The sequence below is a fragment of the Schistocerca gregaria genome, chromosome 8, assembly GCF_023897955.1.
Source record: "Schistocerca gregaria isolate iqSchGreg1 chromosome 8, iqSchGreg1.2, whole genome shotgun sequence".
In the NCBI taxonomy this organism is placed as follows: Eukaryota; Metazoa; Arthropoda; class Insecta; order Orthoptera; family Acrididae; genus Schistocerca; species Schistocerca gregaria.
In genome coordinates, this window is record NC_064927.1 from 268,826,781 (window position 1) to 268,854,583 (window position 27,803).

General features: G+C 42.9%; 1 protein-coding gene across 1 annotated transcript in view; it reads right to left on the bottom strand.

Moving 5' to 3' along the window:
- Positions 1–27,803, bottom strand: part of LOC126284614 (carboxylesterase 1C-like) — a 487,963-nt gene that overhangs the window by 39,165 nt on the left and 420,995 nt on the right. The window contains exon 13 of the mRNA XM_049983679.1: positions 10,083–10,702. Within this exon, the coding sequence (XP_049839636.1) occupies positions 10,083–10,702 (620 nt within the window). The remainder of the gene's footprint in view (positions 1–10,082; positions 10,703–27,803) is intronic.

Here is a 27,803-nt window from a genome sequence, read left to right on the forward strand (position 1 = left end):
GTTCCTGTTTTGATCTAATATTCTCCTAAAACTTGTATGGTTTATCCAGCAACTGAGGAAAAAGAGTATAGTAAAAATGGTTCAAATGGCTCTGAGCACTATGGGACTTAACATCTGTGGTCATCAGTCCCCTAGAACTTAGAACTACTTACACCTAACTAACCTAAGGACATCACACACATCCATGCCCGAGGCAGGACTCGAACCTGCGACCGTAGCGGTCACGCGGTTCCAGACTGAAGCGCCTAGAATCGTACGGCCACACTGGCCGGCAGAGTACAGTACTTGACACGTTCTTTTCGAAACAGATATATCTCATTCACATGCATTCGGCATCTTTTTGAAAGCAAAAAGCTCAATGCAACACTCGTCTACAAGGACTGGGGCGTAGTGGCATCCATCCCGCCAAAGGAGATTAAAACAGATTCCGTTCTCCAGAATGAGATTTTCACTCTGCAGCGGAGTGTGTGCTGATATGAAACTTCCTGGCAGATTAAAACTGTGTGCCAGATCGAGACTCGAACTCGGGACCTTTGCCTTTCGCGGGCAAGTGCTCTGCCAACTCTTTTTTTTAAATAATTTTTATTGAACAAACTAAAAGTACATATATATTCACTATGCAAGAGTTCTTCAAGGTACCATTTAAACATATACAAATGACTGTTAGTTAAACAAAAAATATTAAAAAGAACATTAAATACAACAAAATATAACATATTCTGTCTTCTTCCTTTTTTTAAATTTGTTTTTCGGTCGATGCATGAGAACGTGTATAAGGGTGTTGCACTATGTGACAGGTAAGCGTGGCACACCCCAACTTTGAGGGGGGTCAAGGAAGACGCTGCGGAGACAACCGGCAAAAGTTTGTCGCTAAGATGGTGTTCGGGTGAGGGTGCTATGCGCGGTCACAACTTTGTACCAGAAGTCAAGTACTGTATGCGGACCACTCTGAAAGAGGTATTCTAAAGCCTGTCCTCGAAACCAGATTAGGGTATGGTGCTTAGCAAGAGGGTAGTGAAATGTCTGGGGCAACAACAGGAAATGCGGGGTTCCGTCGTTGGCGGCGCACGGTGGTAAAAGCCCACGATTCGTTGGATGAGGAGCCATACGTTTTGTTTCAGGGGGCACGTAAGACAGTGCTCGTCGGTGTCTTCGAGCTGACAGTCAGGGCAGAGTGTGGAGGTGGCCAGTCCTATGCGATAAAGGCGACTATTAGTCGGGAATTTTCCATAGACTAAAACATACCAGAGTGCAGACACAGACGACGGTAAAAAGGGTGCACGCACACCCTCCCAAACCGTTCGCCAGTTAATGTCAGCATGCTGTAGGACCATGGGGTCGCAAGGGTTGAGCAGCATAAACAAACGATAATAATCTTTTGTTCGGGGAGGACGGGTGGCTGGAAGATCGGCCCAAACGTAGCTGAATTCTATGAAACAATTGGCGACATGGTACAATAATGAAGAAATAGGTGCCACATTGATCGGTGGATCGAGGGAAGCTGGTCAGAGGATATCTAAGAGATTGCGTGTTAAGGACGGGACCGGCCACTGCCAGTGCCGCAACAGAGCGTGGACAAAGAGTGCAGAAGATCGTGCCCGCACGTTGACGGGTCCGAGGCCACCTTTTGCAGGAGACAGTGTTAGAGTGTTGTAGCCAACTTTGAAAAGTGCCCCTGCTGACACGAAATATCCAAAGGCTGATTGGATGCGGCGGCCAAGGAGTAACGGCATTGGGAGGATCTGGGCGACGTTTACCAGTTTAGGTTCAAATGGCTCTGAGCACTATGGACTCAACTGCTGTGGTCGTTAGTCCCCTAGAACTTAGAACTACTTAAACCTAACTAACCTAAAGACATCACACACATCCATGCCCGAGGCAGGATTCGAACCTGCGACAGTAGCAGTCGCACGGTTCCGGACTGCCCGCCTAGAACCGCGAGACCACCGCGGCCGGCTACCAGTTTAGGGGCGACATACATGTTGACATAGTACGCACGTTGGAGTTGGTTTAAGTTACGGTGCACTTGACCGCGGACATGGTGCCGAATCGACTGCAAAAGCCGCCGGTAAGCCAGGGCCACTGGGCGGTGTGTGGAGCTCGTAAATTCGATACCCAAGTAACGAAGGGTGGTACTGACTGGGAGTGGGGTCGGCACCATAGCCGGGAGGCCGTGCCCAATGTGCAGCATAGTCAATTTACGGACATTAAGAATGTTACCAGAAAGACGTCCATACTGGTGGATCCATTGGATGGCGTCATTGAGTTCCGTGGAGGAGCAGGTGAGAAAGAGGAGGTCGTCCGCATAAGCCCTACAGAGAAAGGTGTAGTCACGCAAAGTGAGACCCTGCAGTCTAGAGGTAAGACCAGTGATGAGGGGCTCAAGTGCAATTGCATATAGTAAAGTAGACATAGGGCATCCTTGACGCACAGAGCGGCGTATAGGAATCGGTCCTGGAAGCCTCCCATTGACTTGTACCATCGAGACCGCGGGAAGCAGTAACTGGCGAATGGCATCGACAAAAGTAATGGGAAGCCCACACGTGTCTCCACCATGAGGAGGAATGGGTGTCGAACGCGATCAAAGGCACTCGTGAAATCGACGGATACCAGTGCTGCACGAAGGCGACAAACCGACGCCAGTGCGATGAGGTCACGGCATTCTCCTAGGGCTGTTTGTAAAGTGGCCCCACAACCACGCCCAGTCCGTTCGGGTGAAAGGACCGTAGATAAGCGGTGCATATGCGCGCTGCTAAGAGGCGTGCATAGATTTTATAGTCTGCATTCAGTAGTGTAAGGGGACGATATGCAGAGACATGAGACCCTCCCTTCGGCTTAGGCACAGGTAGAAGAATGCCACTGACGAATTCAGGTGGAACTGGGAAGGACGGAGTGAAGAGTTCCTGAATCATTTCCGTCCGCGAGGAAGCATTAACGTGGTGAACGCCCGGTAAAACTCCAGTGGGCGACCATCTGCTCCTGGTGATTTGTTCGTGGCCCGTTTGTTAATCGCATCTACCACCTCTTCTGCGGTGATTGCAGACATCATGGACGTTGACTCCGCTACGTTGAGAGTCCGATCAGGAAAACGACGGAGGTCATCAGGAATTGGCGTTGCCATCGGTTCATCATAATAAAATGGCGATAATGTTCAGCAAAGGCAGACACCACTGCCGCCTGTGTTGTGTGGTGAACACCATCGGAGGTCGTGATGTTGGGGACGAAAAGTCGACGTCGACGACTATGGTCCGATGCGGCATGGATTATGGATGGGGTTTCGTCGTGGAAGAGGTCTTGCCGTCAAGAGCGCACCACAACACCATGCAGTCGTGCACGTTGGAGAGAGAGGAGACGAGCTTTAGTACGCTGTCGTACGTGGAACAACTGAGCTACCCAAGCACGACTCAGGCCCCGTCCTTATAGCTTCACTTCTGCCAGTAACTCGTCTCCTACCTTCCAACCTTAACAGAATCTATCCTGCAAAGTTTGTCGCGCTTGGGTAGCTCAGTTGATTAGAGCACTTGACCGAGAAAGGCAAAGGTCCCAAGTTCGAGTCTCGGTCCGGCACACAGTTTTAATCTGCCAGGAAGATTCAGATTCCGCTCTCCTTGACACAAAAGATTCTATGCCAAACTAAACTCCTTCATATCACCAAAATCTGACGGAGCAGATCGGGCGCACTGCGACCAAGCTGCCGGCGACGATTGTCAGTGCCCCTGTGAATATAATTCTGCTACGGGACAAAAAGTTATTTTGGGTGGTCAAAATGAGACACTTCTCCCCTGCTCCTAACCCCTTGTCTCATGGCTCACATCTGTGCAATAGACATAGCTGCAAGACCTGTCCCATGCATCCTCCAACTGCCATGTACTCCATTCCTATAACAGGCATCTCCTGCCCCACCAAGACCATGTGATCTACCAGCTAAGCTGAAACTACTGTACTGCTTTCTACGTGGGCATGACAACTAACAAATTGTCTTTCTGCATGAATGTCCACTGCCAAACTGTGACTGAGAAACAGCTTGATGACAAAGTTGCTGAACATGCCGCCCAACGTGATGTGCCTCACTTTAATGACTGCTTCACAGACGCTCATTTGAAGTTAAATCATATTTGACGCTCTTATTATTTTGTTAAAATGTGTTTAAAATACACTGAAACCTATGTTGTCGTTGCGGTCTTCAGTCCTGAGACTGGTTTGATGCAGCTCTCCATGCTACTCTATCCTGTGCAAGCTACTTCATCTCCCAGTATGTACTGCAGCCTACATCCATATGATTCTGCTTAGTATATTCATCTCTTGGTCTCCCTCTGCGATTTTTACCCTCCACGCTGCCCTCCAATACTAAATTGGTGGTTCCTTGATGCCTCGAGACATGTCCTACCAACCGATCCCTTCTTCTAGTCAAGTTGTGCCACAAACTCCTCTTCTCCCCAATTCTATTCATTACCTCATCATTCCCCCCCCCCCTCCCCATGAACTATGGACCTTGCCGTTGGTGGGGAGGCTTGCGGATGGCCGTACCGTAGGTGCAACAACAACGGAGGGGTATCTGTTGAGAGGCCAGACAAACGTGTGGTTCCTGAAGAGGGGCACCAGCCTTTTCAGTAGTTGCAGGGGCGACAGTCTGGATGATTGACTGATCTGGCCTTGCAATATTAACCAAAACGGCCTTGCTGTGCTGGTACTGCGAACGGCTGAAAGCAAGGGGAAACTACAGCCGTAATTTTTCCCGAGGACATGCAGCTTTACTGTATGATTAAATGATGATGGCGTCCTCTTGGGTAAAATATTCCGGAGGTATAATAGTCCCCCATTCGGATCTCCGGGCGGGGACTACTCAAGAGGATGCCGTTATCAGGAGAAAGAAAACTGGTGTTCTACGGATCGGAGCGTGGAATGTCAGATCCCTTAATTGGGCAGGCAGGTTACAAAATTTAAAAAGGAAAATGGATAGGTTAAATTTAGATATTGTGGAAAATAGTGAAGTTCGGTGGCAGAAGGAACAAGACTTCTGGTCAGGTGACTACAGGGTTATAAACACAAAATCAAATAGGGGTAATGCAGGAGTAGGTTTAATAATGAATAGGAAAATAGGAATGCGGATAAGCTACTACAAACAGCATACTGAACGCGTTATTGTGGCCAAGATAGATACGAAGCCCACACCTACTACAGTAGTAAAAGTTTATACGCCAACTAGCTCTGCAGATGACGAAGAAATTGAAGAAATGTACGATGAAATGAAAGAAATTATTCAGATAGTGAAGGGAGACGAAAAAGGGTGACTGGAATTCGAGTGTAGGAAAAGGGAGAGAAGGAAACATAGTAGGTGAATATGGATTGGGGCTAAGAAATGAAAGAGGAAGCCGCCTAGTAGAATTTTACACAGAGTACAACTTAATCATAGCTAACACTTGGTTTAAGAATCATGAAAGAAGGTTGTATACATGGAAGAACCCTGGAGATACTAAAAGGTATGAGATAGATTATATAATGGTAAGACAGAGGTTTAGGAACCAGGTTTTAAGTTGTAAGACATTTCCAGGGGCAGATGTGGACTCTGACCACAATCTATTGGTTATGACCTGTAGATTAAAACTGAAGAAACTGCAAAAATGTGGGAAATTAAGGAGATGGGACCTGGATAAACTGAAAGAACCAGAGGTTGTACAGAGTTTCAGGGAGAGCATAAGGGAACAATTGACAGGAATAGGGGAAAGAAATACAGTAGAAGAAGAATGGGTAGCTCTGAGGGATGAAGTAGTGAAGGCAGCAGAGGATAAAGTAGGTAAAAAGACGAAGGCTAGTAGAAATCCTTGGGTAACAGAAGAAATATTGAATTTAATTGATGAAAGGAGAAAATATAAAAATGCAGTAAATGAAGCAGCCAAAAAGGAATACAAACGTCTCAAAAATGAGATCGACAGGAAGTGCAAAATGGCTACGCAGGGATGGCTAGAGGACAAATGTAAGGATGTAGAGGCTTATCTCACTAGGGGTAAGATAGATACTGCCTACAGGAAAATTAAAGAGACCTATGGAGAGAAGAGAACCACGTGTATGAATATCAAGAGCTCAGATGGCAACCCAGTTCTAAGCAAAGAAGGGAAGGCAGAAAGGTGGAAGGAGTATATAGAAGGTTTATACAAGGGTGATGTACTTGAGGACAATATTATGGAAATGGAAGAGGATGTAGATGAAGACGAAATGGGAGATACGATACTGCGTGAAGAGTTTGACAGAGCACTGAAAGACCTGAGTCGAAACAAGGCCCCCGGAGTAGACAACATTCCATTAGAACTACTGACGGCCTTGGGAGAGCCAGTCATGACAAAACTCAAAGAAAGCAGGTGTTGACAGATGTGAAAATTACTGAACAATCAGTTTAATAAGTCACAGCTGCAAAATACTAACGCGAATTCTTTACAGACGAATGGAAAAACTGGTAAATGCGGACGTCGGGGAGGATCAGTTTGGATTCCGTAGAAATGTTGGAACACGTGAGGCAATACTGACCTTACGACTTATCTTAGAAGAAAGATTAAGAAAAGGGAAACCTACGTTTCTAGCATTTGTAGACTTAGAGAAAGCTTTTGACAATGTTGACTGGAATACTCTTTTTCAAATTCTAAAGGTGGCAGGGGTAAAATACAGGGAACGAAAGGCTATTTACAATTTGTACGGAAACCAGATGGCAGTCATAAGAATCGAGGGGCATGAAAGAGAAGCAGTGGTTGGGAAAGGAGTGAGACAGGGTTGTAGCCTCTCCCCGATGTTATTCAATCTGTATATTGAGCAAGCAGTAAAGGAAACAAAAGAAAAATTTGGAGTAGGTATTAAAATTCATGGAGAAGAAGTAAAAACTTTGAGGTTCGCCGATGACATTGTAATTCTGTCAGAGACGGCAAAGGACTTGGAAGAGCAGTTGAACGGAATGGACAGTGTCTTGAAAGGAGGATATAAGATGAACATCAACAAAAGCAAAACGAGGATAATGGAATGTAGTTAAATTAAATCGGGTGATGCTGAGGGAATTAGATTAGGAAATGAGACACTTAAAGTAGTAAAGGAGTTTTGCTATTTAGGAAGTAAAATAACTGATGATGGTCGAAGTAGAGAGGATGTAAAATGTAGACTGGCAATGGCAAGGAAAGCGTTTCTGAAGAAGAGAAATTTGTTAACATCGAATATAGATTTATGTATCAGGAAGTCGTTTCTGAAAGTATTTGTTTGGAGTGTAGCCATGTATGGAAGTGAAACATGGACGATAACTAGTTTGGACACGAAGAGAATAGAAGCTTTCGAAATGTGGTGCTACAGAAGAATACTGAAGATAAGGTGGATAGATCACGTAACTAATGAGGAGGTATTGAATAGGATTGGGGAGAAGAGAAGTTGTGGCACAACCTGACTAGAAGTAGGGATCGGTTGGTAGGACATGTTTTGAGGCATCAAGGGATCACAAATTTAGCATTGGAGGGCAGCGTGGAGGGTAAAAATCGTAGAGGGAGACCGAGAGATTAGTACACTAAGCAGATTCAGAAGGATGTAGGTTGCAGTAGGTACTGGGAGATGAAGACGCTTGCACAGGATAGAGTAGCATGGAGAGCTGCATCAAACCAGTCTCAGGACTGAAGACAACAACAACAACAACAACACCTCCTCATTAGTTATGTGATCTACCCATCTAATCTGCAGCATTCTTCTGTAGCACCACATTTCGAAAGCTCCTATTCTCTTTTTATCCAAACTATTTATCGTCCATGTTTCAATTCCATACATGGCTACACTCCATACAAATACTTTCAGAAACGACTTCCTGACACTTAAATCTATACTCGATGTTAACAAATTTCTCTTATTCAGAAACGCTTTCCTTGCCATTGCCAGTCTACATTTTATATCCTCTCTACTTCGACCACAATCAGTTATTTTGCTACCCAAATAGCAAAACTCCTTTACTACTTTAAGTGGCTGATTTCCTAATGTAATTCCATCAGCATCACCCAACTTAATTCGACTACATTCCATTATCCTGGTTTTGCTTTTGTTGAAATCTTTATTGCTCATCATCATCATCATCATCATCATCATCATTTAAGACTGATTATGCCTTTCAGCGTTCAGTCTGGGGCATCGTCCCCCTTATAATATTCCTCCATGATCCTCTATTCAGTGCTAACATTGGTGTCTTTCTGATGTTATGCCTATAACTTCAAAATCATTCTTAACCGAATCCAGGTACCTTCTCCTTGGTCTACCCCGCCTCCTCCTACCCTCTACTGCTGAACCAATGAGTCTCTTGGTTTACCTTGTTTCTCCCATGCGTGGAACATGACCCCACCATCTAAGCCTATTTGCCCTGACTGCTACATCTATAGAGTTCATTCCCAGTTTTTCTTTGATTTCCTCAGTGTGGACACCCTCCTGCCATTGTTCCCATCTACTAGTAGCTGCAATCATTCTAGCTACTTTCATATCCGTAACCTCAACCTTATTGATAAGGTAACCTGAATCCACCCAGCTTTCGCTCCCATACATCAACAAAGTTGGTCGAAAAGATTGAACGGTGCACAGATAACTTAGTCTTGGTACTGACTTCCTTCTTGAAGAAGAGAGTAGATCGTATCTGAGCGCTCACTGCATTCGCTTTGCTACACCTCGCTCCCAGTTCTTTCACTATGTTGCCATCCTGTGAGAATATGCATTTAAGTACTTCAAACCGTTCACCTGTTCTAACTTTGTTCCTCCTATTTGGCACTCGATCCGCTTATATCTCTTTCCCACTGACATTACTTTCGTTTTGGATATGCTAATCTTCATACCATAGTCCTTACATTTCTGATCTAGCTCTGAAATATTACTTTGCAAACTTTCAATCGAATGAAACATCCTGGCAGATTAAAACTGTGTGCCCGACCGAGACTCGAACTCGGGAGCTTTGCCTTTCGCGGGCAAGTGCTCTACCATCTGGGCTACCGAAGCACGACTCACGCCCGGTACTCACAGCTCTACTTCTGCCAGTATCTCGTCTCCTACCTTCAAAACTTTACAGAAGCTCTCCTGCGAACCTTGCAGAACTAGCACTCCTGGAAGAAAGCATATAGCGGAGACATGGCTTAGCCATTCTGGAAACATCCCCCAGCCAGTCTATTGTTTTCAACATATGATCCATAAATAATATGAACAACAGTGGAGACAGGTTGCAGCCTTTTCTTACTCCTGAAACAACTCTGAATCATGAACTCAATTCACCGTCCACTCTAACTACTGCCTGACTATTCATGTAAATACCTTTAATTGCTTGCAAAAGTTTGCCTCCTATTCCATAATCTCGTAGAACAGACAATAACTTCCTCCTAGGAATCCGGTCATATGCCTTTTCTAGATCTATAAAGCATAGATACAATTTCCTAGTCCACTGGTAACACTTCCGCATTATTTGCCGTAAGCTAAAGATCTGGTCCTGACAACCTCTAAGAGGCCTTAACCCACACTGATTTTCATCCAATTTGTCCTCAACTAATACTAGCACTTTCCTTTCAACTATACCTGAGAAGATTTTACCCACAACGCTGATTAAAGAGATACCTCTGTAGTTGCTACAATCTTTTCCGTTTCCACGCTTAAAGATGGGTGTGATTACTGCTTTCGTCCAGTCTGATGGAACCTGTCCCGACTCCCACGCCATTTCAGGGAGAAAACCTATATTGCTACGTAATTATAAAAAAAATTATTGAATCTGTTGGAGTAATATATTCGCTGATTTCTGAAGTCATTTTATCCAGTGCAATATGATTCTCCATTGGGGGAGGGGGGTGGCTATAGCCCCAATAGCCCGCCCCCTTGCCACCGGCCCTGTCAGCGACTCAGTGCTGCCCGCCTATGGTGAGTTGCAATCTACCCTTTCTGTATTGTTGTTACTCCACCACGGACTTTTCCATTCTTTGATTTTATGCCATGTATGTAAAGTAGACAAAACACAAAGTAATTTCAGTAAAACCGAGCAGTTGACACAAACCAAGGTTGTAAATGTAGATGAAACCTCTAATTGAACAAGGAAATAAAAGACGAACCTGTTGAGGCAAATGGCCACGTGAACGTCTCAAAGTGATCTGGAGGGCCCGGTCTGGTTGGACGATACCACGGAAGCTGGGAGTCCGCTGGCGCTCTAGTCGTCAGCGGCGGGAGCGAGAAGTCGACTTGTGGATACGTGGGCTGTGGCGGTTCGGGAGGCTTCGGATACCGTGGCCACGTGTATCTTTGTTGTGAAGTTTGTGGGACAGTCTCCGTCTCCAATTCCATCCCCATCTGCGTTGTAGGCGGCTGAGACTCTTCTTTTTCAAACGGGAATTGTGTCGGCGGCTGGGGCGGCTGTGGTGGTGGCGGCGGCGGCGGCGGGGGCGGCGGCGGGAACACCGGCATCGGACCCGGCGCCGGCCTCATGGTCAGTATGGATGATGGCGTCGTCTGCGGTTCCTCAGCTGGTATGGAGACAGGCATAGTGGGGCAGATGAATCCGGTCGTCTCCGTGATAGCACTCGTCTCAGAAGTCCCGCCGGTAGTAGTAGTGATATTCAGGAAGAAGTCGGGTAGTTTTACTTCCTCCAGTGGCAGCTGTATCCAGTGGAGCAACCGGTCGAATTCCATGAGGTAACGTAGACAGAACTGGACAGGAGTGTCGTTCCCGCCTTTCCTTTAACAGACACACAAAGAGAAGAAACAATTATGCGTGTACATTGGATAAATCGCATCAGACAGTTGTATCATAACAGCAAAGCAAGGAAACTAATGACGAAATGACATATAATAACCAGAAGTTTGTTGCCTTTAATATTTAACTGCGTTTCAGATGTGATTGTAGGATCTGTCATTTGGATCTATTTTAGTGATAGTCAAGGTAGAATCTGTGGTAATATGTTACAAGACAAATTAAGCTATAATTTCAGTGTGCGAAGTATTGTAAAACCTGGTCGTGTAGTCGGGGAAGTTGTAAAAAATGTTGGCAAATTAACTGATGACTTCTCTGTGAACGATACCTTAATCATTACCGCTGGCTCAAAAGACATTTGAAAACCTCTGGAAGAATTACAAGAGAATATGACGGATTCTCTGGAACGCACAATGAAACTCACGCACAAAATGAACGTAATAATTCACCCAGTAACTGTTAGACATGACGCCCAAGGCCTGAATGGAAAAATCAAGTCTGTGAATCGCGTCATGTTGGATAAAATCAGTGTTGCTACAAATGTGTGTAGGAAGAGGCTGTCTTCTGTGAATCTAAAGACTGGGAAGAAACTAATATGCAGCTCAAGGACTCCATGTAGACAAAGGAGGTAAGATTCACATCTGCAATTGGCTTTCCTCTTTCATACACACGGCGAAAATAGAAAAAACGACTACAAAAGTAAAGCATGCACAAAAGGACAAACAGCTAAAAAGCGACTGTCTTGAAGTGAAAGTAACAAACAAGAGAAGACGAAACAGCAAGACAATTACTGAGCTGAACATCAAACCAAAAAATACAGCACCAAGACCGTTATTAATGGATAAATGGATGAAAAAGGACTGTAATAAAGTGCAAATTGGCAGCAGAAGAAGGCAGAATCCCACATCCACTGAACCAAGCCACAAGTCAGATTCCAAGAAAACTATTCCTGGAAAAATGAGGATTGTTTTCCACTAGAGACAATAGTACAAAGAGTGAGGTAAGTGGTCAAGCATAAAACCATATATTCTCAGTACCTACTTTTAAAATGCCCCATCTGAATGTTCAATTGTTGTCCAATAAATTAATTAAATATAAATAATGTTAAATGATCAAAATGATATTTCTGCCTTATGGTGCACCAAACACTGACTAAACAAGATATGTTAGAGTTAACATATCTCCCTCGGTCCAAACTTGCGAGCATGTTTTATAGAAGAATATCGAGTCATATATATGGTAAAGAAAATACTTTGTTCAATAGTGTAACTAAATACCATAATGCACCCAGTGAGAAAGATAGAGAACTCTCTATAGTTGAATCACCAAGGGAAAATACAATTCTTAGATTGCTAACAGTTCACTAGATTAAGACAAAAAAGTGTTTCATAATTACATGGAGGAATGTTTGGAAGAAATTCAGTCTTCCAAGAAAAATATAGTTACCTTTGGTGACTTTAATACTGATTTCTCTAAATCGAATAAGTTCGAAGAGGATATTATAAATTTACTACAGTCATTCAACATAAGCCGAACTGTAACTGAATCATCTTGAAAAACAATAACTTCTGCATCTACCATTGACCAGATTTTGGTAAATACATGTAAACCTATCTGTAGCATACAAGTAGTAAAGACAGGTTTTAGTGACCCTTATGCAGAAATTCTTACAATGAATGATGGAGGAAACTCAAAACTCAATGGAAAATGATGCACTGTAAGGAATTTGAAAATAAAAAAGGAATATTTTGGTTTCCTCCTACAGGGTGAAAATAGGAATCTTGTGTACAACTGTATTGATAAAAATGCAAAATACGATAAGTTTATGACGACATTTAAGCATTTTTCTTTTCCCAAGGAAACAACAAATTTAACTCTGTTTAAAAAACAAACACAACAATTACAGAAGGGATAAGTATATCATAGAATGAGTACTCCAAGCAAATTACTCCTCCTCCTGGTTTAACTATGTCTTTCAAAAGAGACAAACAAATACGAACACAAGTTATTTCAAAGCAAATCAAAAAAATTAGAAAATGATAAAACAATGCGTAGTCTCAAGAATAAAAATAAAGCAACCTGAGGAATTACAAGAAGAGAAATGGTTGAAAGGTCAGTTAATCGCAGTAATATACAGCTGATTATGAATAACAATAAGCTAAATGACTCCAGACAAGTGGCTAGTGCATTCAAACCATCATTTCTCAAACATAGGACAGTTGTTGATAAATACAAAATCATGGTGAACAGCCAGTCTGCAAGAGTACATGATGGGTGTGGGACCTTGGCTGTTCAACATAATATGTCAAATCAAAGCAGCTTCACTTGTCAAAATTTCCAGTTTCATTTTATTTATGCTACCTGTTTCAGCATTACATTACGCCATCTTCTGCACCTCTGATCGACATGCATGAAGAATCCCACACTTTGTAGAATCAAAACAGGGTCCATCATAAAGTCACTGGTATCCATAGACTTCTTTGTATTACAGCAATCCCTTCGATCACTAGCAGGTGATGTCGAAAATCTTTAAAGGATTGCCTAATAAATATCTGTGGGTGCTGATGAGATGCTATCATCAAATCTAGTACAATATTTATTGTGGAGTCACTAGCAGATACACTGAATTCATCATTTGAAAGTGGTGGATTTCCAAATAGACTTAAAACTACAAAGGTAACACCTCTCCACAAGAACAGTGCAAATGTGAAATTTTTAATTACATGTCAGTTTCAGTTTTATCAGGGTTGTATTCTATGAATTAACAGGCCTCTTAAAGAAAGGCTGTAAATGATTCACAATGTGGGTTCAGAGCTGGAAGTCAACCCAGTCAACAGTCTTTGTCTTTTTAAATAAAATATTACAAGCAGTGGATGATAAGCAACAAGTGTCTGGAATATTTCTCGACCTTATTAGAGATGTGATGTTACTGATCATGACATTCTCTAGCATAAGTTAAGTAATTATGGTATTAGAGACCAGTACGGAAAGTGGATCCAATTGTACCTCAATAACCGTCGACGTTTTACAGAAATAAAATAGAAATATGGTGAAACACAAAAATTTTTAGTTTTTGCTGTAATGAGCAAACGATCAAGTATGGAGTCCTACAATGGTCATTGCTGGGACCTGTCCTATTTCTGCTTTAGGTAAATGACCTGGCTGATAAAATACATGATGAAACCACAGCACTCTTTGCATATGACACTAAATTCTAATTATATCACACAGTGAGAAAAATCTGTAAGAAACTGCAACATCAGTTACATATAGCTTAGTAAAGTACTTCAAGACCAATAAGCTCATTGTAAATTCTAAGAGCATTGTGACAGTTAACTTTCACACACCATGCAACACCTCTATCCTGCAAACCGTATTTTCGCCATTGAAGAAAATAATGTTTCAAATGACAATCATACCAAATTTTTAGATGTACATATTCAGGAGGATTTGTCGTGGGGAATGTACCTTACCAATCTAAACAAAGAACTGAATACACTAATGTATTCACAGTACCTTATGCAAGAACATATGTAAGTCATATTTTTAATTGTAGAAATAAGTTACAGATATACAGCATTTAATAAAATTTGCAATTATTAACTTTATAGGTCCAGTTTGTTATAAAAAATTAAATGGTGTATGTTGATATTTGTAAAATCAATAGCCAAAAAATGTTTTCTGTCCAATATAATGTGAATGATATATGTACTGAAAAAGATTGATATGAATAAATAAACAAACAAATGAAATAAATATGGTGTAATGACTTCCACTCAGTATACAAGCTGCTCATCAGTGGTGACAATGTATTGTGGCAATATACAGTTATTACTGACATACAGAATAGCGTTTTTGGGAATTCCACAGTTTCTAAAAAAAACTTTTAAAATACAGAAAATGATAGAGTGATAATGAAAGTTAAATACAGGGACACCTGTAGACCCCTTTTTAGAAGGTTGAAAATATTGCTACTGCCTTGTCTGCATATATATGAAGAATAGGGAGCATCATAAAAAAAGAAAAAAATGGTCAAACGTAACTATTATACACATATATATGAAATAGGTAGAAGCTGATCCTACACAAAACACAGTAAACACGAACTTATGCAAAAGAGGAGTTTGTCCTGCTTGAGTTGTGATATAACCATATGCCTTATCACTTAAAATGCCTGCTAATATTAAATACTTTTAAGGTAAAGCTGAAAAAATTCTTGCTTGGCCACTGCTTCTAGTCTGTCTCAAAATTTCTTGAACATCATAAAGTAAATAATGTTAATTATGTATTACATAACTTAACACTATAATTTACTTTGTGTTTATAATGTATCCTCATTAAACTCTGTTATCATATGTAGAGCAATGTATTATATCAATTTGTAAATTTACATTATTGTGCACTTTTATTGTGTTGACCATGTAGTCACAATGAATACTGTAATCGTAAATTATGTTTACCATTGTCCTATATCATGTGCTGAAACAATGTACTAAAATGATTCTTGGACTAAATAAATAAATAAACAGCTATCAGTCTTCTGACTGTCTTGATGCTGCCCATCACGAATTCATCTTTTGTGCCAACCTATTCATCTCAGAGTAACTCTTGTGTCCCATGGCCTCAACTATTTCTAGCGCAATTCCTATCTATATATTCTTCTATGGTTTTAACCCTCTACAACTCCCTTTGGTACCATGGAAGTTATTCCTTGGGTAACATGTCCTACATCCTGCCACTTTCTTCTTGTCAGTGTTTTCAACATGTCCAATTCTTCTGAGTCTGTGGAGAACCTCCTCATTCCGTACCTCATCAGTCAACCTAATTTTCAACATATCAGCACCATGATTCTCGTCTCTTCCAGTTTTCCCACCTTCCATGATTCACAACCGTACAATGCAGTGCTCCAAACAAACAGTCTCAGAAATTTCTTCCTGAAATTAAGGCTTATGTTTGGTACTGTTTGATTTCTTTTTGCCAGGAACGCCCTCTTTGCCTGTACTAGTCTTCTATTTAGGTCCTCCTTGCTTCGGGCGTCGTGGTTTTTTGCTTCTCAGGTAGCAGAATTCAATAACTTCACCTACTTTTTAATCATGGATTTTGATGTTAATCTTCTCGCTATTCTCATTTCTGCTACTTCTCATTGCTTTCGTTTTTCTTCGGTTTACTCTCAGTCCATATTATGTGTTCATTAAGCTGTTCATCCAATTCAACAGATTCTGTAATTCATCTTCACTGAATATAACAATGTCATCAGCGAATCTTATCATTGACATTATTCACTCTGAATTTTAATTCCACTCTTGAACCTTCGTTGTATTTTCGGCATTGTTTCTTCTATGTGTAAACGGAACTGTAAGGGTGACAGACTGCATCCCTGTCTTACACCCTTCTTTAATTCAAACACTTAATACTTTGTCTTCCAATCTTATTGTCCCCCTTTGCCTTTGAACTAGAAAGTCATAAAGTTGAACCAATAACTATGGGAAGGAAATGAAAATAAATTGCTGGAATTTTCAGACGATTTTGTAACACTTTCAGATTAAAAAAAGAAATTCGTGGCAAATATAATAAATGCACGAAACTACATATAAACACAAAAAGGTAAAACAGGGCGAGTTACTAAATTTAAATACATCTACAGCAATAAATGCATATCCTGAAAAATGAAACTAAATACATTGTGTCCTGAAAGCCTTTCTGAAGCCATGAGCTCCGCATTGCTTGCCTTGCGGGGTGCATAAGTTTGGCAGTAAGTTCATGTCGCTGTACAAGCTAGGGCCGGCATTCACTGCTAGTGGCTGCAGTTATGCTGGCGGATCGGATCAACATTATTACATTTAAAACAATGAAATTAATTAATTATATTACTGACAATTAAATACATAGTACACAACAGCATCACAGTAGGTGCTGGAAACGTTTTCCTCTTTCTTGGAGTCATAGTTCAACATGTATACGTTTATTTGCAAACACCTTTACCAGTACAACCGAGTGCAGACAATCAATCAGTCATGCTGTCTTTAGTTCATCTGTTGCCTTTGAGTTATTTCGATACATCAATGTTTTAGCCGTACACCAAAGAAAATAGCCGGGCGGAGACAGATCTGGTGACTGGAGGCGCCAGAGATATGTTGTAATATGTCTCCAAAACTTTCCTTTAAAAATCGTAGGGACTGGTATGCCATATGAGCAGTAGCGTTGTCTTGTTGAAAAAATTAATGACTGATACCATTTTTATCCATCAGGGCACTAAATGGATAAATTATTTGGGAACAATAGACATTCAAAGTGACGGTATTATCGAAAAAGATTGGCTCTGTGATTCGCGATCGTGTTATGGCAACTCACCCTCCGGTTTTCTCTTTGTGCAATGGCGTTTCTCGTAAGACACGTGGATCTTTTCTTGAATTTTGGGAATTAATGTAGCCAGGTAGATGACAGTAAGCCTCATCAGTGAAAAAGATTCCATCTAAAACAGCAACACAATGTCTGTTAATAAATCGCTGAAACCACCCACAATACACTATTTGTTTCGCGTGATCAAAACAATCTAATTGTTGCACCGCAGTAATTTTATACAGATTCATCCCCAGTTGTTTGGTTATGGCGTTTATGTGCTGTCATGCGAGAGACTTTAGCTTCTTGCAATAATCTCCTCACTGAATTGTTGGACTCCGTAACATGATGCCCGAAATGTCGTCAAACTTCCGTTTTGTTAAAATAGTGAACTCACCAATTTGAAGTGCATCATGAACTGACCTGTTGTCTGGTATTTGCGAATTAAATCACGTACAGTGTCACATTATGGACACCTCGATATAATGAAACACAATCAAATGCTCCGTAAAAATTCTTTCTGCACAGAACACCTCTTCCTCTAAACACGCTTTCTCTGCTGTAGTAAGCATTCTCACTACAGTGGGATTACACAAGAACTATTATCCGTTCATCACAGGAATAAACCTGATATAAACACACACAAACCCCATGATTGGTCAAGAGCCGTAGCACATGAACACTGGTGTTATTTCGCCTGTGGAAGTACGTCCTACTTATGTACACTCCCGGAAATTGAAATAAGAACACCGTGAATTCATTGTCCCAGGAAGGGGAAACTTTATTGACACATTCCTGGGGTCAGATACATCACATGATCACACTGACAGAACCACAGGCACATAGACACAGGCAACAGAGCATGCACAATGTCGGCACTAGTACAGTGTATATCCACCTTTCCCAGCAATGCTGGCTGCTATTCTCCCATGGAGACGATAGTAGAGATGCTGGATGTAGTCCTGTGGAACGGCTTGCCATGCCATTTCCACCTGGCGCCTCAGTTGGACCAGTGTTCGTGCTGGACGTGGAGACCGCGTGAGACGACGCTTCATCCAGTCCCAAACATGCTCAATGGGGGACAGATCCGGAGATCTTGCTGGCCAGGGTAGTTGATTTACACCTTCTACAGCACGTTGGGTGGCACGGGATACATGCGGACGTGCATTGTCCTGTTGGAACAGCAAGTTCCCTTGCCGGTCTAGGAATGGTAGAACGATGGGTTCGATGACGGTTTGGATGTACCGTGCACTATTCAGTGTCCCCTCGACGATCACCAGAGGTGTACGGCCAGTGTAGGAGATCGCTCCCCACACCATGATGCCGGGTGTTAGCCCTGTGTGCCTCGGTCGTATGCAGTCCTGATTGTGGCGCTCACCTGCACGGCGCCAAACACGCATACGACCATCATTGGCACCAAGGCAGAAGCGACTCTCATCGCTGAAGACGACACGTCTCCATTCGTCCCTCCATTCACGCCTGTCGCGACACCACTGGAAGCGGGCTGCACGATGTTGGGGCGTAAGCGGAAGACGGCCTAACGGTGTGCGGGACCGTAGCCCAGCTTCATGGAGACGGTTGCGAATGGTCCTCGCCGATATCCCAGGAGCAACAGTGTCCCTAATTTGCTGGGAAGTGGCGGTGCGGTCCCCTACGGCACTGCGTAGGATCCTACGGTCTTGGCGTGCATCCGTGCGTCGCTGCGGTCCGGTCCCAGGTCGACGGGCACGTGCACCTTCCGCCGACCACTGGCGACAACATCGATGTACTGTGGAGACCTCACGCCCCACGTGTGGAGCAATTCGGCGGTACGTCCACCTGGCCTCCCGCATGGCCACTATACGCCCTCACTCAAAGTCCGTCAACTGCACATACGGTTCACGTCCACGCTGTCGCGGCATGCTACCAGTGTTAAAGACTGCGATGGAGCTCCGTATGCCACGGCAAACTGGCTGACACTGACGGCGGCGGTGCACAAATGCTGCGCAGCTAGCGCCATTCGACGGCCAACACCGCGGTTCCTGGTGTGTCCGCTGTGCCTTGCGTGTGATCATTGCTTGTACAGCCCTCTCGCAGTGTCCGGATCAAGTATGGTGGGTCTGACACACCGGTGTCAATGTGTTCTTTTTTCCATTTCCAGGAGTGTATTAGATACACCTTATTACTAAGTTACGTCAAATGAAACTTCCAAGATATTCAAATTTATTAACAACTACTAATGTTTGACTCAATCACACTTTTTACCTACATAGTTTTCATTTCAAAAATCGTTGTCATAGCCTCTGCACTTTTGTGCTCGACTGTCGCACTGTTGATACGCAGTACGAAGTTGGTTGAGGCTGTTTCCTGTTCTTCAGTGAAACACGGTTAAAAAGTGGCGAGAAGTAGGTTGTTCTTAATGTTTTCATAAAATTACGGAGATAGTTGGCTTTGAAGTTTTCCGAGTGACTGTATTAGATTCCGTTGAGTAAAAAATATGTACGGGACGTGTAGAGGAGCCGCTAGCGTAGTTAACTGAAAATCTATTGCAGTTCATAGTTTGCTGGTTCAAATCTCGTTTTAGTCATTGCCTTTTTCTCGTTCAATTTGAAATACCTATCTCCCGTAGTTGCAAAATTCATTATCATTTTTTTTAATAATGCACGTCTTCTTGTTTCTAATTACATATTGGTCGCTAAAAGTCGTTTTCATTTGAAATGTAAATTCTTAATTATCGATATTTTATGAAATACTGTTAATAAAGTTCTTAAAATTAAGGAAACATAATTTAAATTTTTAAGGCAGAAATGAAAATGGACTATGTCCATCGTTTTATACCACAGACATAGATAAGTGTTGTAGAAACATGAAAAACAATCATTTTCACAGCATCGAGCACACCATGCAAATGCTGCATTTTGACATTTGCACTATACCATTGCGATGAGAACAGAACTGATCTGCAGCCCAGTTACGGGATTTGGGATTAGAAGCAACAAGACTAAGTTGCTAAACGTACTAGAACTAACGCATGCAGGTTTTCCACGTGTCACTGCCAAACTCTGGCGGGATATAGAGCGGCTCTTCATCAAAGAAGAAGAGAAAATGCCGCGCCTGGTTGGCTTCATAGATTCTGTTGTCGATAGGCTCGTTATCAACGTAGCAGGTCACACTTCTAGCACTGAAGTGTATTTCTCTGATTCTGGTATGGAAGAAGCTAAAACATTACCAGAAGACTGACTAATTAATACCTTCAGTGGCTTCAGTATTCAACAGTAGGGTGAAATCCCTGCAGTATGCTTTTGCATCACACACAGCTCACTCAGAGAATTTACCCTGTGTTTAAGTTCGAAATTTTCATCATTTTTGTTTGTAATTAGAATAACATGTCATGTGAGAAAGAGAGCATTTTTTTCTTTCTGTCTGGTCGCCTAAGAAGCGCGCAGTAATGCTGGAGTTTTGTCGAATATTAAACTTCCTGGCGGATTAAAACTGTGTGCCGCGCCGAGACTCTAACTCGGGACTTTTGCCTTTCGCGGGCTAGTGTTCTAATCTGCCAGGGAGTTTCATATCTACATCTACATCTGCATCCATACTTCGCAAGCCACCTAACGGTGTGTGGCGGAGGGTACACTGAGTACCTCTATCGGTTCTCCCTTCTATTCCAGTCTCGGTATTGTTCGTGGAAACAAGGATTGTCAGTATGCTTCTGTGTGGGCCCTAATCTCTCTGATTTTATCCTCATGGTATCTTCGCGAGATATACGTAGGAGGGAGCAAATTACTGCTTGACTCTTCGGTGAAGGTATGTTCTCGAAACTTTATCAAAAGTGAGAAAGAGAGCATTTTTTTCTTTCTGTTTGGTCGCCTAAGAAGCTACTGAGCGTCACTCCTGCACAGTCTTCCACTGGAGTTTATCTATCATCTCCGTAACGCTTTCGCGATTACTAAATGATCCTGTAACTAAGAGCGCTGCTCTCCGTTGGATCTTCTCTATCTCTTCGGTCAACCCTATCTGGTACGGATCCCACACTGCTGAGCAGTATTAAAGCAGTGGGCAAACAAGCGTACTGTAACCTACTTCCTTTGTTTTCAGATTGCATTTCCTTAGGATTCTTCCAATGAATCTCAGTCTGACATCTGCTTTACCGACGATCAACTTTATATGATCATTCCATTTTAAATCACTCCTAATGCATACTCCCAGATAATTTATGGAATTAACTGCTTCCAGTTGCTGACCTGCTATTTTGTAGCTAAATGATAAGGGATCTTTCTTTCTATGTATTCGCAGCACATTACATTTGTCTACATTGAGATTCAATTGCTATTCCCTGCACCATGCGTCAATTCGCTGCAGATCCTCCTGCATTTCAGTACAATTTTCCATTGTTACAACATCTCGTTATACCACAGCATCATCTGCAAAAAGCCTCAGTGAACTTCCGATGTCACCCACAAGGTCATTTATGTATATTGTGAATAGCAACGGTCCTATGACACTCCCTGCGGCACACCTGAAATCACTCTTACTTGGAAGACTTCCCTCCATTGAGAATGACATGCTGCGTTCTGTTATCTAGGAACTCTTCAATCCAAGCACGCAATTGGTCTGATAGTCCATATACTCTTACTTTTTTCATTAAACGACTGTGGGGAGCTGTATCGAACGCCTTGCGGAAGTCAAGAAACACGGCAAGTACCTGTGAACCCGTGTCTATGGCCCTCTGAGTCTCGTGGAAGAATAGAGCGAGCTGGATTTCACACGACCGTCTTTTTCGAAACCCATGCTGATTCCTACAGAGTAGATTTCTAGTCTCCAGAAAAGTCATTATACTCGAACATAATACGTGTTCCAAAATTCTACAACTGATCGACGTTAGAGATATAGGTCTATAGTTCTGCACATCTGTTCGACGTCCCTTCTTGAAAACGGGGATGACCTGTGCCCTTTTCCAATCCTTTGGAACGCTACGCTCTTCTAGAGACCTGCGGTACACCGCTGCAAGAAGGGGGGCAAGTTCCTTCACGTACTCTGTGTAAAATCGAACTGGTATCCCATCAGGTCCAGCGGCCTTTCGTCTTTTGAGCGATTTTAATTGTTTCTCTATCCCTCTGTCGTCTATTTCGATAGCTACCATTTTGTCATCTGTGCGACAATCTAGAGAAGAAACTACAGTGCAGTCTTCCTCTGTGAAACAGCTTTGGAAGAAGACAATTAGTATTTCGGCCTTTAGTCTGTCATCCTCTGTTTCAGTACCATTTTGGTCACAGAGTGTCTGGACATTTTGTTTTGATCCACCTACCGCTTTGACATAAGACCAAAATTTCTTAGGATTTTCTGCCAAGTCAGTACATAGAACTTTATTTTCGAATTCATTGAACGCCTCTCGCCCTCCTCACACTACATTTCGCTTCGCGTACTTTTTGTTTGTCTGCAAGACTTTGGCTATGTTTATGTTTGCTGTGAAGTTCCCTTTGCTTCCGCAGCAATTTTCTAACTCGGTTGTGTACCACGGTGGCTCTTTTCCATCTCTTACGATCTTGCTTGGCACATACTCATCTAACGCATATTGTACGATGGTTCTGAACTTTGTCCACTGATCCTCAACACTATCTGTACTTCAGACAAAACTTTTGTGTTGAGCCGTCAGGTACGCTGTAATCTGCTGTTTGTCACTCTTGCTAAACAGAAAAATCTTCCTACCTTTTTTAATATTTCTATTTAAGGCTGAAATCATCGATGCAGTAACCGCTTTATGATCGCTGATTCCCTGTTCTGCGTTAACTGTTTCAAATAGTTCGGGTCTATTTGTCACCAGAAGGTCTAATATGTTATCGCCACGAGTCGATTCTCTGTTTAACTGCTCAAGGTAGTTTTCAGATAAAGCACTTAAAAAATTTTCACTGGATCCTTTGTCCCTGCCACCCATTATGGACGCTTGAGTCTCCCAGTCTATATCCGGCAAATTAAAATCTCCACCCAGAACTATAACATGGTGGGGAAATCTACTCGAAATATTTTCCCAATTATTCTTTAGGTGCTGATCCACAACAGCTGCTGTGCCCGGGGGCCTATAGAGACATGCAATTACCATGCTGAGCCTGCTTTAACCGTGACCTTCACCCAAATTATTTCACATTTCGGATCTCCGTCAATTTCCTTCGATACTATTGCACTGCTTAACACTATAAACACGCCTCCTCCTTCACTGTCCAGCCTGTCTCTGCGGTATACATTCTAATCTGAGTGTAGGATTTCATTACTGTTTACGTCTGGTTTCATCCAGCTTTCTGTCCCTAGTACTACATGGGCGTTGTGACCGTTTATTAATGAGAGCAGTTCTGGGACCTTTCTATAGACGCTCCTGCAGTTTACTATTAGCACATTAATATTGTTATTCCCTGTTGCATTTTGCCTACTCCTACCTTGCCGCGTCTCGGGAGGCGTCTTGTCGGGCCTAGGGAGGGAATTCTCTAACCTAAAAAACCCACATGTGCACTCCGCTACCCTTGCAGCCGCTTCCGGCGTGTAGTGCACGCCTGACCTATTCAGGGGGACCCTACATTTCTCCTCCCGATAGCGGAGGTCGAGAAATTTGCATCTCAGAATCGTCTGAGCCTCTGGTTTAAGCCTTCCACTCGGCTCCAAACCAGAGGACCGCGATCGGTTCTGGGAACGATACTACAAATAGTTAGCTCTGATTCCGCCTTCACCAACTCCGCCAACCGCCTGTACGAACTGAGGATGACTTCTGAACCCAGACGGCAGGAGTCATTGGTGCCGACATGAGCAACAATTTGCAGTCGGGTGCACCCAGTGCTCTCTATCGCCGCCGGTAGGGCCTCCTCCACATCTTGGATGAGACCCCCCGGCAAGCAGACAGAGTGAACACTGGCCTTCTTCCCCGACCTGTCCGCTATTTCCCTAAGGGGCTCCATCACCCGCCTAACGTTGGAGCTCCCAATAACTAATAAACCCCTCCCCCCGTGTGCCTGCTCGGACCTTGCTGAAGGAGCCGCCACATGTCCACTCACAGGCAGAGCGGGCGATGCCACACGGCCAGCCTCCACATTGACCCTCCGCCTCGTGCGCCGCGAACGCCGCTGAACCCGCCACTCCCCTTGGGGGGAGGGTGGCCCAACCGCGCCCGGTACCCGCGAAGATGTCTCGACAGTAGGGACAGTGGGTAAAGCATGTAACACCTGGGGTGTACCATGCGACGCACCAGACTCCCCACTGCCGCTACACTCCGAGGCAGCAGCCTGAAGACGCCTGACCGCGGCCATCAACACGTGCAGCTGTTCGCGAACAGTGGCCAGCTCCTCCTGTGTCCGCGCACAGCAGTCACACATGGTATCCATACTAAAAAGTCAATTTACTGTAGAGAGTTAATGAACTTTTATCTAGACTGCTAATTCACTAAAGGCGGCTGATAGTTGACTAAACTGTGGTTGCTAGCCTCTCTTGTAGAAAACAATGAAAACAGCACTACCTGTCTCTGGACTGTATTGAAAACAAATACTAGCACTATTGGCACTATGGTTGACTAAAGGGACTCTCTCTGACTGTATTCAAAACAAACACGAAATCTATGGAACACTATTACTATCACTCGACAATTAAAGCTACCTAAAAGTAAAAACACACGGATGAACAAGTGACAAGTAAGAAAAATACTGTTAATACTTAAATTAAGGTAGCTCGCTGCACAGCAGACGTGAAGCAGGCGGCAGTTACGATGACACTGGCACTACTGGCATTATGGCTGACTAAAGGGACTCTCTCTGACTGTATTCAAAACAATATCAGCGCACACTCCGCTGCAGAGTGAAAGTCTCCTTCTGGAAACATCCCCAAGGCTGTGGCTAAGCCATGTCTCCGCAATATCCTTTCTTTCAGGAGTGCTAGTTCTGCAAAGTTCGCAGGAGAGCTTCTGTAAAGTCTGGAAGGTAGGAAACGAGGTACTGACATAAGTAAAGTTGTGAGGACGCTGCCTGAGTCGTGCTTGAGTAGCTCAGTTGGTAGAGCACTTGCCCGCAAAGGTCCCGAGTTCGAGTCTCGGCACGGCACACAGTTTTAATCTGCCAGAAAGTTTCATATCAGCGCACACTCCGCTGCACTGTGAAAATCTCATTCTTGCCGAATATTATTTCATTCTCTTTAAAAATTAAATGACATTCGAAGCTATATTGTTTCTTTGCTCGTCTCTTTTTACCTCTGAACTGCAACTGCTACCTTCATTACAGGTTAGTTGGACCGCTGGCTGGGCAGTGCTGTCCCAAGATTGATGCGTGCCGAAATGTAGATAAGCAGATGTAGATATGCTGTTGTCCCGCATTATCGCTCAGTCTATGTGCATGTAACGCAGCATAAAACGTATCCTTACGATCGTACTTGACTGTACTAGTCACAACTTGGCTTCCGCTCCACATGAAACGAAATTCAATGTGATCCAGGCAAAAATACATAGCGTAATGATTACGTCAGGTTTATTCTTATGATGTACAGAGTATACACGATAACTCAACTGACGGCTGCAATGCATACGCAACACTGCTAGCCCCACCCTACCACTGCCGGTCCACGCAACACGTGCAGGCGAGACCTGAATGTGCTGCCAACCTTATTCGTCCCGTAAGGCGAGACATGTAAGACTCGCCGCTGCGAAGAGACTTTGCACATGAACGGTACTGTACCACAATGCAAAGACTAGAATGTTTACAAACATGTGAATACTTAGGGCCTAATGATGGACTAGAAACCGAATAGAGTAGAGCTACCTGATTGATGGATTGTTATCAAAATAATGAGGTGTAATTCAAACTACAGATGGCTGGAAAATGAGAAGTAATGAGGAGATGTAACAAAATATACAGAAAATATCAAAAGTAATGGACATATACATCAAGTTTATGAGAATAGACTAACGAAACCAATATTCCTGCGTTTGTGGACAAAGACGTCAACTATAGCATCAGCAACATAGATAAGCAAAGAACGGGAAAAAAATAAGATCACAGAATCGCAAGTAACAGAAGGAATCTCTTTTGAGTATAAAATACCAAAATGAAAAGGCTTACAAGTAAAAATAAATAAGAAATCAGAACATGGACAGAAGAGAGTGTAACACCTCGGTTCAGTTTACAGTGACAAAAGCTGTAGAAAGAATAACTTAAAATTAAGAATATAATTTTTAGAGGAGAAAATAGTGTAGAATCAGAGTTCGGTAATTGCAGATCGAAATTATAGTATATCAGCAAGTAGTTTAACGTCTAAGTACAGCAAACCCACGGAAGCTCCGTCACGGAGGAGGCAGTGACGTTAACTCATGTGATGAAAAACCTATAAAAAGGCCTGATCGTCATTATTGCCGCCGTTTTTCCTTGATTGTTTCGTTAAAGGCGGGGAACCCGTGTCAGTCAGCGAGACAATAATTAGATTGGACTTTATCGTGTTAAGATTCACGATAAACTGTTAGAATATTACGGAGATTAAAAGTGATGTAGTGTACGACCTCTGACTGTTGGTAACAACGGAGGGGATTTTAGGACTTTAGTGCTAGATTGGAACTTTAAGGACATATAGACGACAGAAACTCAAATTATCTGCTGATACGAGTGAATTCAGAGGTACCGGTATTCAGATATTAACATGTGAACTTTTGAAAGTGTCGTGTGCCGTTAGTTGCGAATCTGGACGTAGAGCGCGTGCAAATCGGCATTTGCGGACTATTTAGATTCCTCCAGGCTAGGAACCTTTTAAATAGACCATCATCCATCACCATCTTAATCCTTGAATATAGAGTGAAAGTGAAATACAAGAGTGTTGTACTTATTTCATTTCCCTAGTACTAATCAGTGAAGGTTTTACGGAACCAAAGCTATTCAGCAGTAAGTCAGCACCATCTAGCGGAAAGCGTAGGCATTAACTAACACGCTAACTGAAGTGAACGTTTAAGTGTTTTACGGACTGCTTAATAGGAATTTTTGTGACTCTTTGACGTCCCCACCCCCTTCGAAAGGTGGCGCAGGCTGTCTTAATCATAAAAGGGGAGAGTTTTAGCCGGGCAAATTACTAAACAAAAGCGATATTTACAAGACTCGCAGTAATAGCAAAAAACAAGGCCCGCACGTCATCGGAGAGTCGTCGCTGTCACGTCGGGAAGTAAAGCCCGAAAACCTACCAACGATACGAGCAGACGTCGACGTGGAGTACCTAAAAAGGGAACCACAAGAGAGATGGGGATACTTCAAGAGGAAATGACAATTTGGGGAGAAGATGAAGAAGTGGTACAAAAATAGGAAACCGCAAAGAAAGAAGAGGTAGGTGTTTGTTCTTAGTTAGTCAGTATGAAGGTAACAAAGAAGGTTAGGCTATTCTCAGACCAAAGAATGGTTTCAATTTCACAGTGGTAAGCATTGCCTTCTTGGAAAGACCTTACCTTCCTCTGAGACGCTGATCTTGGCTTCGGTTCAGAGGATGAGGGGGGACATAGTTGCCTGCTACTATAATTATAATAGTAATAAAATACACATCTTGACAGAAAATGAAATACCCATGAACTTCACAACTTGAGACAGTGTATGATGTTGTTTCAATGATATCAGGGTCGAGTCACATTTACAAAGAACTTAGTAATATGAGCCCACCTTCTGGTCTGGATGTATGCACTGATTTGGTTGGGAAGAGTGCAGGAAATCCGTTGCATCCTCTCCTGCAGTAGACTATCTAACAACTGTTGTAAATGGTCCTTGTTATTTCCGAT